Raw genomic sequence first — 15573 nt, 5'->3', positions numbered from 1 at the left:
GAGAGAGAGAGAAAAGCTCTAGCGAAATCGTCCTCTGTGATTCCAGAAGCAATTACAGGTGTTTCAACAGCCAACTCAGAAGCTGAATATTGATTCCTCGCCATCACATATCACATACATAATTTAAACATTGGAAATTTTGCATGCAGCAGCTTTGTCAAACAGCCTTTGTTTATGCAACAAATTTCCAATATTTTATTACACCTTTGCTCAGCATCGAGACAGGGGGTGGTTGCTACCCACACCAATGTCCACCACTGTAAAGAGTAATTAACACGATTAAAGAAGAACAACTAAAGATGTCAGTGACTGCAAATGCAGGGTGCGATGCATTATAGTAAATTAATAGAGATCTGTCAAGCATAAAAATGATTTAACATTTAAAATGAGATTTGTAAAAACACTGTCAAGTGCTTTTTGTAATGTGGTGACAAAAACAAAAACTACTGCCAAGTATTGTTCCACCAAACGATTGATAAACAACTGCAGCAATCGTTACTGTAGTCCTTTAGTTTCATTAGTCATGTTTCTTTTTCCAACACAAACCAACAGTACTGGTTGAGTTTGTCAGTGATATCAAACACACCACTGCAATGTGCTGTGAAGACAAAAGGAAAAAAAAAAAAAATCACCTAATAGTTTGGCCAGCAACCAGATTGTCATGTTAGTTTGAGATACAGAAACAAACAAACGGGTGCTGCAGCTGAGCGGCAGCTTTTACTACACCTCTCATACTTGTGACGACCGACACACCCTTCTGACGAAAGGCTGAAGGCGTTCCAGCACCACTTCCAGTAGAGACACAACAAACAAACTTTTTTGGTTTTTTGAGGGGGGTTAAAATGTGTTTGGTGCTCACCGGACCAGGTCCATTCCAAGCAGAGCTTCTTCAGGTGCGACCGGCTCTCTGGTCCAGACTGCTTCGTTCCCGATGCAGACTCCCTGGTCGTTGGCTCCCATTTCAGCTCCCCACATCCAAGCAGGCTTACTGAGGATGACGGCATGTGTATGCATCACCTGGGGAATCTGGATGTATGTGCACTGATGATGAGAAGTGCGTGATGGGAAATAAAATAGGGCACATGTGAACGAATTATGTAATTACACTTATTAAAATAAATGCTTTAAACACACAAGTTCCATCATAATGTCCACTGACATAAATCTTCAATAATTATCATGGTGAAATTTAAATCTTTACTTGCATTATATTCCTGCTGCAAACCCAACTTCAAACAACCGCTCCACTCGAAAATACTGTATGCTTCTCATTATTCTGTACACAGTAAAATCAGTGTTAAATTAACACTGACAGAGTACATATGGTCCCAGAGTGGGACCATATGTACTCTGTCAGTGTTAATCCATGCAATCCCAGGAAGAACATGCAAACGCCACACAGAAAGGACCAGGGCGGAAGAGAAGCTGGGACCTTCTCACTGTGAGGCAACAGTGCCAACCACTAAGCCACCATGCCACCCTCCAATCTATCTATAAAGCAAGAAGCATCTGTGTGACTGTGAGTATGTGGGTCGCACATCACTCTATTTGTCAGATCTGCCTCAGCTTTCAGATATACCTTGCGCATAGCACAATGATGTATTTTGGGAATTAATTTTCAAAATCTTTATTCTGAAAGCTTTATTTTGATTAACATGGCAACATTTGTCCTTCCAAGATGGCGTACCTCGCTGATGTCACTGGTAGCAAAGTTAAACCACATCAGATAGGTCATGTTGCTTGCACCATTTCACAATAAAATGTTTAACACCAGCATCCCAACAAATACTTTTACTGTGAAATTCAAGCTGTCAGTGTTCCTTTTGACTTAGTTTAACTTGACAACACTGAGGAGACCTAGCTAAAATCTGTTTTTGCTAACAATAACAAATTTCCCACTATTTGTACAATGTTTCAGTAAATACATAAGCTGAATACAATCTTATATTTCCAGTGAGTTCAAGATCAAATAAACTGTGTTCAGGACGTGGACTACTGAGGATTTGCTGTTTCAAATATTCTAAATGTTCTGTTTAATATTTTCCGGGTCTCTTCCAATAACCTGTTTAATAGGAATCTTTTAATTTTCATACAATTCATCATAATACAGATTTTTTTAAACAATATGAAATACGAGGGTAGATTGAAAGTTCTTGGCCTCACCTAGAAGGCAGGGCAGCATCTCCAAATCTATGATGCAGTTGTAAACTATTATGCCTTGTATGGTTATGCACTAACATTCATGCGTCTGTCTTTATTTATTTTTAGGTGAGGCTCTTTGAAAGTCTTCAGATCTAGTGAAGATCCAAAAATGGACACAAAAGAAGCTCGTGTGGTGATTAAATATCTGCATAAAAAGGGTACTGACACCCAAACAATGGTTAGCCTGTTAGCTTTAGCTTGTTTGGTAACTGAGATGGGGGCGTGTTCAGCCTTCATTTCAAGTCTAAACATTTGTTATAGCAGGAGAGTTCCATCTTGTTTAAACAGCCTGTTGGAGTCCACAGTGGGTTTACCTCCAGCATGTAACCTGCAGGGTGAGATGCTTCAGGACAGTAGACCACCTCCTGGACCTCATCCCGGGGACGATCTGAGTTCTTCCCAAAGATTACGTGGTCATCACGAGAGCCGGGGGGCAAAGACACAAAACAGTCACATGACACGGGAGCCTCTGCCATCCTGCAAGACAAACAATTAATGTGTCTCTTGGAGAAAACACAGTAACATTACTGAGCTCTCTCTCAGCCGCTGTCCATCACATACACCTGTATTACCAGCACTGTGACATCACCTGCAAATCTCCTCTTGCTGCCTTACAGGCAGTATGTCATCTTCAAGAGTATAATATTGGACCATGTCACTGTTGATAAAGTGAAGCCCCATCAGTCCATCAATTACATGTGATGTTAAACTATCTTTGCATCAGTCACGGAGTGGGAGAACTGCAGAGAAGGTCCCAGAGATTAGCATGGGCTTATTAGAGATAGTGACTGAGTTGGTCTCCAAATTATCCATCAGTAAACGCTGTAACACACTGCATATTCATCTTTGGCAATCTTCTGATTGATGGACCAGTGAACCATCTATATTGGGCCATATTAGCATCTTAATTCGCATAATAATTTGCAGTTATTCTTTTATATATTATTTTAAATAGGAGTGCTGGCATAGCTGGGCAATGTGGTGGCCCACCAGATCTGGTGAGCCTCGCCTCGACGCACAGCCGTGGCCCTGGAACCACTCTCCTTGATAGGGGTTGCACAGACACTGAATATACAAATCTGGAACTGAGGTCATCCTAGTCCTTGACATCGCTTTAGGGCAGGGGTGGGCAGCGAGGGCCGAGACACTACAGGTTTTCCTTGCAACAAATCATCTCAGCAGGTGGATTGCTGATTAGCTTCTCCCTTGAACATAAACACCTGATTGTCAATGAAATCACCTGCTGAGACACTTGCTCATTAATGAAATCACCTGCTGATTGGTAGTAAGGAAAACCTGCAGTGTCTCGGCCCTTCATGGCACATGATTGCCCACACCTGCTTTAGGGCCAAAATACAGGCTTGAGTGTTGCCACTTGGTACTGACCTTCAGGCAGCTAAAAGTTGCCCCCCAAGGTTACGTCACAGTTCTGCTTCAAAATGGCTGTGGATCTGACTTTCATTTTTCATACACATTCTGTCTAATTTTATTTTTAATCAGCTATATCAGGGCCTGCACAAGTTAAAGACTTGGAAGAAATGATTTATCATCTGGTATAGATTTTTTTTTTAAAATAGTGTTGACTAGACTGAGATATGCTCTTTAACCCTCTGGGGCCGACGCCGTCGTATATGATGGCTAAGACCAAGCTTTGCTAAATTATAAATAACTTTTTAATGATATGAGATAGAAACTTACTTTTTTTTTTTTGCTGAAAAGTTAACTCCGCAGACTTTCGAGCCAGCCATGGACCATTTTTGTACTCCTCACAGAAGCTGTGTGATGACTTGCGCAATGTGAGTGTCCAATCGGAATTGGTTCACCATCACATGGTTTTCCAAAATCCAATCATAGAGCAGATTCACCTCACATGAAAAGCCAAAGATCATTTTCAGGAGTGATATGTTACTAGTTGGCCCGTTTGAATAGCCCCCTGGGTGCTCCAATGAGTACATACTATTGGGTTCCAAATGCGCCCTGCGCCATTACGCACAGCGATCACTGAAAACAGATGGAGCCTCTGATGACAATCTCACGTGCTCAAACAAAAAGTGTGTAACTATCAGGATTGCTCCACTAGTTTGCATGTGAATGTTACTGGATAACTCTGTTTGCTTTTACCATGAAGAAAAAAAAACACATAGACCATTTTGTATATATTGTTCAAAATGTGCATTTTTGTTTGTTTGAACCTTTTTGTTGTACAGTCTTTCACAAAAGACCTCAAATTACCTTTATAAAGTGTCAAAACAGTTGTTTATTATAGTTTGCTGTGTGTTTTGAATAACTGTGTGGAAAATTATTTTCTGCTTTACTTTTTCCTTCCTTATTTTTGACTGTAAACCTTTATTACACTTATAAAACACAACAAAAGCATATATTCTGAAAGCACAGGTTGTCCTGAAAAAAAAGAGACATAAAACTTGATTGTGGGATGCAAGGAAAGCTGTTGACAGCAATAATAAAACATTTATGCCAGGCTAGTGAACTGTCCAAAAAATGCCCTCGGACCCCAGAGGGTTAAGTGGGGGGTAGAGAGAGGTCTATTGGTGCACATTAAGTCCCCTTTAAAACCTTGGCTGGCTCCATAGGAAGAATGAATATTGATGATGTCTCCGAATTCAGCCAAACTTTGAGTAAACATTTCGAAGCCTTGTGATCGGGCACCTAAAGACGCCCTGTGACCATAATAAGCATGTGGAGTCCGAATGAAGGAACCGTCTGGATCATTTCTCCACCCTGAAGTCAGATGGAGCCGCGCGTGCGCGCGCGCGCTGCCCAGCCCTGACTCTCACACGGGGATTATAGGAAACACTCTAATCTCCACAAATCCCGCCGCCACTTTACTCGAAAAATCACACCTCATCGCTATTTGCGACAGTTTCGCGTTCAATGTGAACATAACATGGTTAAAACCGCGCTGAACGCACGTTCACGTTTTGTTTCCGTCGGAGCAGCGTTTGATTTATGAACCGGTTCAGGCCGGAGTGACGATTACGGCGCCGCACGGCTGATAAAATATTGCATATCGGGGGGGATAGCGGGGTTTAAACTAGTGCTACGACGTGAATGAATGTGTTATTTTGTTTTATTTGTTGTTAATTTTTATTTATTTATTTTTATTTTTTTACCTTTGTCAGTGCTGAGGAGGGACAGCCGGCCGCGAAGAGGCAGGTTGTAGAGCCACAGTCACGTGACCCAGAAATCCAAAGGTCTGTATTTAAAGGTCTCGCCTCGTCTGGCCACAAGCACAGCTCACCGTCTCAGCTTCATCATTAGTCTACCTCCTGTTCGGCTCAAAACCCGCAGCCAGCGTTAATTACACCACTCGCCTGCTCAGACCCTTTATTTAAGCTTATGTTTTTCAATAGAGTCAGGTCCATAAGTATTTGGACAGTGACGCACTTTTATTTGTTTATTTGCCATTTTTGCCTCTGTGCACAAACACTAAAATACTCTGGTAATTCTGCCTGGAGTAGTTATTAAAATAAAAAATAAAAAATCAGTGAGCACTCAGGAGCAACACACACAAAAAATGACGATGAACTCAGTTCAATTATGAGCAGGATTTCTATCTAATAAATATATGTAGCCCCAACTCAAATAAAGCACATTCATGGAAGACAAAGTAATCTAATTTAGTTGGGACTACACATATTTATTAGATGGAAATCCAATCCAACTCGCCCTATTGACGTTTCAAATCCCGCAAAACCTCGGAGAGGTAACATTGAGAACTGCATTGAGACGCTCTGATCACGCTGCACTTTAACCACTGCACATGGACAACACCATTAACATCGCAACATAAAACTATTTTTATATTGTGCCTAAAACTCTCATGAATGCTGCTATAGACTTAGACTGCTGGGGGGTTCCCATGATGCACTGAGTGTTTCTTTCTCTTTTTGCTCTATATGCACCACTCTGCATTTAATCATTAGTGATTGATCTCTGCTCCACTCCATAGCATGTCTTTTTCCTGGTTCTCTCCCTCAGCCCCAACCAGTCCCAGCAGAAAACTGCCCCTCCCTGAGCCTGGTTCTGCTAGAGGTTTCTTCCTGTTAAAAAGGGAGTTTTTCCTTCCCACTGTCACCAAGTGCTTGCTCACAGGGGTTCATTTTGACCGTTGGGGTTTTTCCGTAATTATTGTATGGCTTTGCCTTACAATATAAAGCGCCTTGGGGCAACTGTTTGTTGTGATTTGGCGCTACATAAATAAAATTGATTTGATTTGAATATATTCTCTGGGTTTATAGACGTTGTTATTGCGTTTATTTTATGTAAACATGCAAGAATCACAGGCTGCCTCTCTGTTATTTTCAATGGGAGCTGCTGTGAGCTATGTTCGCTTCCTGATCATGTTGTTCTGAAGGAAAGTGAAGTTTGAACGTCTTGATTATTGTTCTTACACACTGTTTGTCCTCTTTGTTCCAGACTAATATATATAATATGTCTGAAATTCAGTTTGCGTTTATTAAATTCCACGCAAACGTAGCAGACACTGATTATTTGTTATAATTGTTTTAGCAAGTTTTCAGGGTATCATGCAGCAGTCTCTTATTAACATGATGAAATGCGTAAAAAAATTACATTTTTGTAGTATAATATTATTTACAATTGTCATCATGTGGATTCTCTATATGTGAACTTAAACTTAAACTTGAACTTAAACTTATGTATTTGGCACACAACTCATCAATAACAAAAACTGATATACAAGACAATTCCACAGTGACATGTGTGACCAAAAAGGGGGTGAGCAGAAGCAAAGCTTATAAACGCCCACCCCATAATATACATACATACACATTACCAACCCCCAGAGCAAGCACACAGGAGACAGTGGTAAGGAAAAACTTCCTCTGATGTATTGAGGAAGAAACCTCAAGCAGACCAGACTCTAAGGGGTGACCCTCTGCTTGGGCCATGCTGCAAACACATTTAACAACACAAACTCAAATCCCATTTCCGCCACAGGAAAAACACCTCCGTTGGAAGCCTTAAGGACAAGTTGGAACATGTCCAGCTGTTAAACAATTTCTCATATACTCACTCCACTGAAAGCCATCAAAAGCCAACTGGATTTTACAAATGGTTATCAACACGGAGGTGTTTTTCCTGTGCCGCCGCACCGCGCCGGCTGCGTCCCGACGCGCGGACCCGTCCGCACGTCTTTCATTAAAAAAAATCTCCTTTAACGGAATATCCGGATAAAATGCTGAAACCGACTTCTTCTGAAACTTCTCTGTTCTCTCACGACGTCCTGGATCAATAGAGCCTGAAATGTGGAGGTTTTCAGCTTGAAACAGGCTGACGACGGCGCCTGGGAGCGCTGTGCGACGTCTCGCTCCGTGGGAAGTCCTTAAAGCGACAGTATCACCTCAAAATCTCTCATCAGCCGTTAAAATTTTCACCGAAAACCAGCTTAATTTTTCGAACCGTGTCCACTTCGATGTGCCTCACAGGTTTAGAAAAAATTTTGATCAAACAAAGCGCCAGTCTCTCATCAACTTCTCAGACAAAGGAATTCCGACAAGGGACTGGATGACTCCTCCCACAAGGCGTGCTCACAGGCGAATGACGTCACCGCAGGCGTGGAAAAACTCATGCATGCGCACGAGGGTTCAAGCATGTCTGACGTAAAAACATATGAATGAAATCCATATAGTTTTTGAAAAAAATAAAAAGGACCTATACTTTATTGACAGCCCTCGTATATATATCATATCATTAAGTTTTAATATTTGAGCTTTAATGAACAGTGGGTTGGTGTGGTCTCGATAACCTGCATTATAAATTGTCCTTAATGCTCTTTTTTGAATAATGAGCATTAAGGACAAATACACTCGAGCCTGTATTTTGACTGCAGTGACTCTCTGGCACACAAGGGATTATGGGATACGTCAAGAGGGCAAATTAGTTAGTTTTTTCAGTGTATCAGACAAACAAATGACTCATTGGATGAATTAAATTCAATTATGTGCAGGATTTCAATCTAATAAATATATGTAGTCCGAACTAAATTAAATTCAGTTATTTTGCATGGATGTGCTTTATTTGAATTGGAGCTACAGAAGGAAATCCTGCTCATAACTGAACTGAGTTCATCAATGCATCAGTTTGTGTGTGTGTGTGTGTGTGTGTGTGTGTGTGTGTAGCTGCAATTGGATTTTTTTTTTTTTTTTTTTTTACTATGTTGCACCACGGTCATGGCTTCAGAGGAGTGGACAGAAGGATTTTTACTCAAGAAAACAGACAAATCAAAGCTCAATCTTCCATGTGCCTTTTGCAAAACTGCAGCTGAAATTTCACATCTTGCTTTTGCAGAATTTTCTCTGTGCCACTCCACCATGAGAACTTGTCATACAAAAGACAAAGGTTGCACGATGAACAAGTTCTCCAGTGGGAGCTCCGGTGTGTGATTGCTGTATGGTGCTGAGATGAGATCCTACTGTAGCAGTTCAAGTTTGTTGAAAACGTCTGCAATGCAACTGCTGCCATATTTCCCATATTACATCATAAGGTGTATTGCTCTGTGTTAGATACATGTTATTACATGAAAAGAGGCACTCGGGGTATACAGGCGCACGTGTCCACACACATACATGATACTGACACAATGACACATTCACCCACAGCCAAAATCCATTATATTTTTCAAAAGAAATAATTTGTACAATTTCAATTTATTTTCATTTATATAGCACCAAATCACAACAAAGTTGCCTCAAGGCACTTCACACAAGTAAGATTTAACCTTACCAACCCCCAGAGCAACAGTGGTAAGGAAAAACTCCCTCTGATGATTTGAGGATGAAACATCAAGCAGACCAGACTCAAAGGGGTGACCCTCTGCTTTGGCCATGCTACCGACACAACTTACAAAACGAATATACAGGAAATTTTGCCGGTGCACAGGACAGGAGGGTTGCAGAAACTGACACCACACCCATCTCTGGATGGAGCCGCACCAAACAGAGAGAGAGGGAAAAAAAACAAAGCAGAAAGTTTGACCACATTACACCCATTTTGGTATCTCTTCACTGGCTTCTTGTCCCTGTGAGATCAGATTTTAAAGTTCTGCTACTAACCTATAAAATTGTTCAAGGACTGGCACCTCCCTACCTAGCTGACCTAATTAAACCCTACGTACCGGCCCAGGCTTTGCATTCTCAGGGTGCAGGACTACTTTGTGTCCTTAGGGTAAATATAAAGTCTGTGGGTCACAGAGCTTTCTCTTATCATGCTCCTGTTCTGTGGAATGATCTCCCTGTGTCAATAAAACAGTCAGATTCTGTAGATACTTTCAAGTCCAGACTTAAGACACACTTATTTTACCTTTTGTATGGCTAGCATACTGGCATAGTATGTTACTATCCTTTTTACTCTTTTAAATTCACTTTATTAGGAAACGGAGCGGACCGCGGCCTCAACTTTATTGAAATTCTGGGTCTTTTATTGAAGCTTAGGGTTCGTAGCTGGCGATCACCTTAATATTTCTTTTGTTCTTCTTATTGCTTAATGCTGACAAATTATATTGTATTTGTTGTCTTTCTGATGCGTGATTCTGTTTTTTCTCTCTTTCTCTCTGTTTGAGGTGCGGCTCCATCCAGAGATGGGTGTGGTGTCCTTTTCTGAAACCCTCCTGTCCTGTGCACCGGCAACATTTCCTGTATATTTGTTTTGTGAATTGTTTAGTAATTTGTGTCGGTAACATGGCCCAAGCAGTGGGTCACCCCTTTGAGTCTGGTCTGCTTTCAGTTTCTTCCTCAGAAAGAGTTTTTCTTTACCACTGTCACCTGTGTGCTTGCTCTGGGGGTTGGTATGGTTAGATCTTACTTGTGTGAAACGCAATCCAAGAAATCTTGTGCTGTAAAAGGAGAGCGACTTACAGGTGGTTGTCCATGAATAAGTGTTGCCACTGTGTCAAACAAGAACTTTGAGTTATGCTTGTTTTTGTTTATCAAATCAGAGTAATAGGTCTGCTTTGTAGCCAGTAGTGCATGCTTATAGTCTAACATGGCATCACGCCACGCGAGGTGGAATACGTCTAATTTTGAACTACGCCATTTCTATTCTAGACCTCTAGCCTTATGCTTGAGGTCACGCAGATAATCATTGAACCAAGGTGACTGTGTTTTGGGGGTGTGTGGTTTTAATAAAGGTGGCGCAATCATGTCAAGTGTAGTTTTGAGTGCTGAGTTTAAACTATCAACAAGACTGTCTACTGATTGGATATTTTCCAAATGTGAAGCTAAGGTATCAGGCAGTCTAGCTTCAAGCTCAGTTGTGGTTGAGGAGCTGATGCGTCGTCACAGTGATAAATAAGACTGCTGTTCCGGTAAACACTGCAGTGAAACTGTAAACCCAATAAGTGAGTGATCAGAGGCCACCGATGGAAGACGTATGATGTCTATATTTGTGACAGCAATATAATCTGCGAAAACCCAATCCAGGGTATTTCCACTAATGTCCATTGAATCCTGAATGCATTGCTGAAATCCTAATGCATCCACAATTTCCATAAATGATCTGCAGAGGGGATCAGAAGGCTTATTTATATGAACGTTAAAGTCACTAATAATCAGAATGTTATCTGCACTAGTCGACAAGTTAGAGATGAATGCACCAAATTCATCTAAGAATTCAGAGTATGGGCCAGGGGGCCTATTTACAGTGACAAAGTAATATGGCTGATTTTTATTCTTCTGACCTTGGCAATACGTAGCATCGTGGGCAGAGCAAATAATCAGATGTTCAAACAAGTTATATTTGTGACCCCTAACAGCTAATAAACTAAACCTAGATTTATAAATAAGAGGAACACCAAAGTACAACTCAAATGACAAATAAGTGGTGATGCATATTTTCAATGTTGAAACCCAAAACAAGAGCAGCCAAAAGGGCAGAACTTCCACATGAAGGTTTCCACACCTACAGAGCCCCAGAGGAGCCATACAGAGAAAAAAACAAACAAACAAACAACACTATAGTAATGGAAATGCTTCTGTGTGCATTATTATCCCTTCTCACGGCTGTATTAATTTGTATGCATGACAAATAATTAAAATTGTTGGCCACACATACAGTTAAGACATGCATTCCTTTATCTGCATGCACATATCACTCTCAGCAGTAAATGCATTTCCATGGTTGCCATCATCCACATACATGCATAATAGCAATGTCCATTAGTGTCAATCTCAAGCACTCAACTTGGCACATGCATGAACTAATGAATTGTTGGAACTAATTAATCAACAATGAAGTGTAAGTTCTTTCATATTTTCCCTTTAATGCTCGGGATCATCACAGCAGATCTGCTGTGGACCTGCATGCTGATATGGCACAAAGGTTATGGCAGATATCCATCCTGGTGCATGGAGAATGGGTGGTCTTGAATCAGAAACTTTTTAGAAACAAATATACTGACCAGTTGGCCACCATGCTACCCTCAGTTAATAAACAATGAACAAAATGTATCTTGTGCACACACGGGAACATTTCAGGTGCTCTATATTGTAAAACATAGCCTTACACATTTTCACTCGAGGCCATCAAATATGGCCTTCGGGTAGTGCAAAGACTTTGCATCTGTCTATCCATCCATCAGTCCGTCTGTCTGTGCTCACCATAAATCCAGTCCTATTACTGCCAGAGTCTTCAAATTCACAGGGAACATTCTTGGGACATGGACCTTCGACAAGTTCAAAGATGGCTAACCTTGACCTATTTTAAGAGGTAGTTTAACAGGTTAAAAAGTCACATTCTGTGTCAATCTGTTCCTTTTTTTTTTAAGTGGCGGAGGTGACAGCCAATCAGAGTAGAGCGGCACCGTGACATCAGTGGCAGGTCTCTCTCTAAAAAAAGCTTCATTTATGCGTTTATATAACATGTTTCTCATATATTCTGTAAAAGCTAGTGTGAAATAAACACTTCTGAAACCAAAAACGTTGTTTTTGGAACCTAGTAACACCTCTGAAGTCATTTACAGGACATTTAGCGGGCGTTAGCATGGTGACATCACAGGCTGATAGCTAGCTGCAAACTCCGTTTTGTTTGTGTGTAAATATAACCTCTTTGCCATATATTATATAAAAGCTAGCGAGAACTAAACAACTGTAAAACTGAAAATGCTGTTTTTGTAACCTTATAACACCTCTGGAGTCACTTAAATGACATTTCGCAGTCAGCATGCACGCTAACTTCCGCTAACTCAAAGCTAACTTCCGTGCTTGTCAAAAGCTCATAAACATAAATGTTTTTTATAACTGATTGATTGATTTTTAGATAGAGGGGCTTTATTGAACATTTGAGCCTATACAAATTGTAAATAAGACAATAGGATCTTAATGATTAATGTGAATAACTATATATATGTGTATACACTTTGCACTGGAACACCAATTAAACAACTGCAAATTATAAAAAAGACAATGCTCATACGGCCGAGGGTATTTTAGCATTGTGTTATATTTTTCTCTCTATCACTGTAAAGCTCTGAAGGGTCACAGATGAGGGCACAACCTTGTGAGCAGCCACATTCGTACCCCTTTACAGCAGACTACAAGGGCAAAGTTGACAGCGTTACAACATATACATCTGAAAGTAACACTGTGTGCATTAATTGAATAGAAGAGTTGCAGCAAGGATTAAATTTGGACGATACCCCTTTTGTGCAGTCTAATCACTAGTAATTTGGTTGCTGTTAATTCAGACTAATGATGGAAACCTGCCTGACAGGATTGCAGGAGCACACACTATCATGCATGGTATGACAGCTGTCATGTCTAAAGCAAAAGCTTATCATGCCACTGAGCACTCTACGTCACTGTCCATGTCAATAGTGACATTGTGGAAACTACTGGGTGTGACTCATTCTGGTGATGCAATTTCTGTATTATGGAAGATGCCCAACAGAAGTTCATACACAGATTAAAGAATGCAGATGATAAACCTGCTGCTCGGAACGTTCTCATGTTTCCACAATGATCTTGAACACCTGGACTTCAGCACAGACTCATAAGAAGTGTTGAGTTATTTTGAAAGTCATCAGGTCACTGAGTGGTGTACCTTTAGGCATGACTCCTGAAGGCAACCCGATCAAATTCTTTCCGAGAAGACGGTATTGTACCTGAACCGCCTTCTGCCACTTCCACACCCTCTCCGACGGCCTTTCATCTGCTGGAGTGTGCTGACAACCACCGCACATCCTGTCTGGCCTAATGCACAAACAGTATCAATGCACCGTGAGACGTAAACACTCACCTGAGCCAGAGGCAGACACACCCTGGTGAAAACCTCGCACACACGTGCACTGTGAACACACAAGACAAGGACAGGCAACGATGAGTGAAAATCAGACTGTGAAACTGCAGCGGGTGCAGGTGATCAAAACTTATTTATAACAGACAAAAATCAAGTAGTCATAAAGATGTTTGATTTAGGTATTACCTGTCCTTTGACAAGTTCAGGGGCATAGAGAGAATTTTCTGTGCAGGTGGAAGGTGACTGGCTAAACTTCATCTACATGTAGATATAGAAAAAATTAAATTAAACACGATTATATTGTGCATTACGAGTATATTCAGTGGTGCACCAGATTTTGTTTTTATGCCAATCAGTCAATTTAGCATTACTGTGAAATAGGGTTGATGTCATAGCACTTTGTATGACGAAACATTTTCCATTCATTTTTTATTTATTTATTTTAATTTAACCAGGTTAGTCCCATTGAGATCGAGACCTCTTTTGCAAGGGAGGCCTGGGCAATTATAAAGTTTCCAATTCAACTAACCTGCATGTCTTTAAATGTGGGAGGAAACCGGAGCATCCCGAGGGAATCCACACAAACACAGGAAGAACATGCAAACTCCACACAGAAAGGCCACAGGTGGGAATCGAACCTATGACCTTTTTGCTGTGAGGCAACAGTGCTAACCACTAATCCACCGTGCATAAAGTTGCCTCAGGGAGGGGTTGTTAAACTTCTAGAGAAGCCATTCCCAAGTTTAAGAATGCCGCAGCCCATTTTGAAATCTGTAAATCAGACTTTCCTTAATGGCCCGTCAAAGTCCACCTGCAATACCTGGAAGGCAAACTAGAGGGGAAGTGGCCCACACTTTGGGAATCACTGTTCCAGAGTGTCAAAGTTTGTCTTGGTTGCAAGAAGCAGACACATGTAGCTGGCTTACACATATTTGAGTCCTTGCATGTGTATTCATTTATATGCAGTTCTATTCTTCTTATTTTGGCTGCTCTTGTTAGAGGTGTCACAGCAGATCACCAGTCTTCATCTCATCCTGTCCCCTGCACCTTCCTTTGTCACACCAAAAACATACTTGTCTGTCCTCATATCATCCGTATACCCCCCCCCCCCCCAAAAAAAACAGAACAATTACCCTCCTGACCAGACAAAGTGCAAACTTGACGAATATTATGAAACTTACAGGCATAAAAATCAGAAAACCGCAAATCTTACAACAAATGACAGTTAATATATAGACTCCTGTCCTGTAGGTGGGGCTATTCTCCCTCATGTTTTCTGAACATTAGATTGTTGTGGCCCTGATCTTTAGTTTCACTAGGTTATTGTTCATGGATGGAGCTGTTCAATAATTTTTCTTTCATGCATACCAAAGTAAACAAAGTAAAAACCAAAAAACAAACCTCACATTATGCAAGAGACGTAAACTTGATTATTTCATCCCAATGTATCTCATGAGCTCTGTGGAACATGGGTAAGCTATAGGACTGGATTAGTCACAGAATACTGGTAGCAGTCATAAACTGAAAACAGGATTTTTGACCTGCTAATATGGGCCAGCTGAAATTCTTTTGGGGAAGTGGGGTGTGGTCTTATCAAGCCACACACTAGAGCTGCTGTTGATGTTCAGAACTTCTTTTGTTTCTCCACCTTTGCGCGGTTTAGTTGGACCAACTCCGTCCAGGATTCGAGTCCCATCACGCCTGAGTTTATCCTCTGACACCAACTCCCCAGACGCCAGTCTAAGGCAGGTTGCTTCCCCAGCAAAGAAGAAGTCCTATGTAGGTCCATTGGGACTCTAGTATGACGCAGGTTAATTCTCCAGTCAAAGCCAGCACCCATTTATGACAGTTCAGTTCAGTTTACTTATATAGGGCCAAATCACAACAATGCTGCCTCAAGCTGGTTCATATGGGTAAGGTCTAACTTTACCAACCCCCCCTGAGCAAACACACAGGTGACAGTGGAAAGGAAAAACTCCCTCTAGTGTTTTCTGAGGGAGAAACCTCAAACAGACCAGACTCCGGGGGGGGTGACCCACTGCTTAGGCCATTCTACCAAGTAACAGTGAAAAGAAAAAAATAAACAAAAATATGAACAGG

The 15573-nt window shown here is 41.1% G+C and overlaps 1 protein-coding gene across 2 annotated transcripts in view; it reads right to left on the bottom strand.

Annotated features, from left to right (window-relative positions):
* The window catches only part of scrn2 (secernin 2), a 31674-nt gene extending 18166 nt beyond the window's left edge, over positions 1-13508 (bottom strand). The window contains exons 1-3 of one of the 2 annotated variants that reach the window (XM_034188433.1): positions 13474-13508; positions 2517-2679; positions 860-1041 (exon numbers count right to left, since the gene is read on the bottom strand). In XM_034188433.1, coding sequence (XP_034044324.1) covers positions 860-1041; positions 2517-2678 — 344 coding nt within the window. In that variant the 5' untranslated portion in view covers position 2679; positions 13474-13508. Of the gene's footprint in view, positions 1-859; positions 1042-2516; positions 2680-5333; positions 5484-13473 lie in introns of those variants that run through there. The other variant, XM_034188432.1, reaches the window with a different exon arrangement.
* Positions 13509-15573: the final 2065 nt, after the last annotated feature.

The sequence above is a fragment of the Thalassophryne amazonica genome, chromosome 15 (assembly GCF_902500255.1).
Source record: "Thalassophryne amazonica chromosome 15, fThaAma1.1, whole genome shotgun sequence".
Classification (NCBI taxonomy): Eukaryota; Metazoa; Chordata; class Actinopteri; order Batrachoidiformes; family Batrachoididae; genus Thalassophryne; species Thalassophryne amazonica.
The sequence above is the reverse complement of the archived record's forward strand: the minus strand, read 5'-3'. Positions and strand labels throughout refer to the sequence as shown.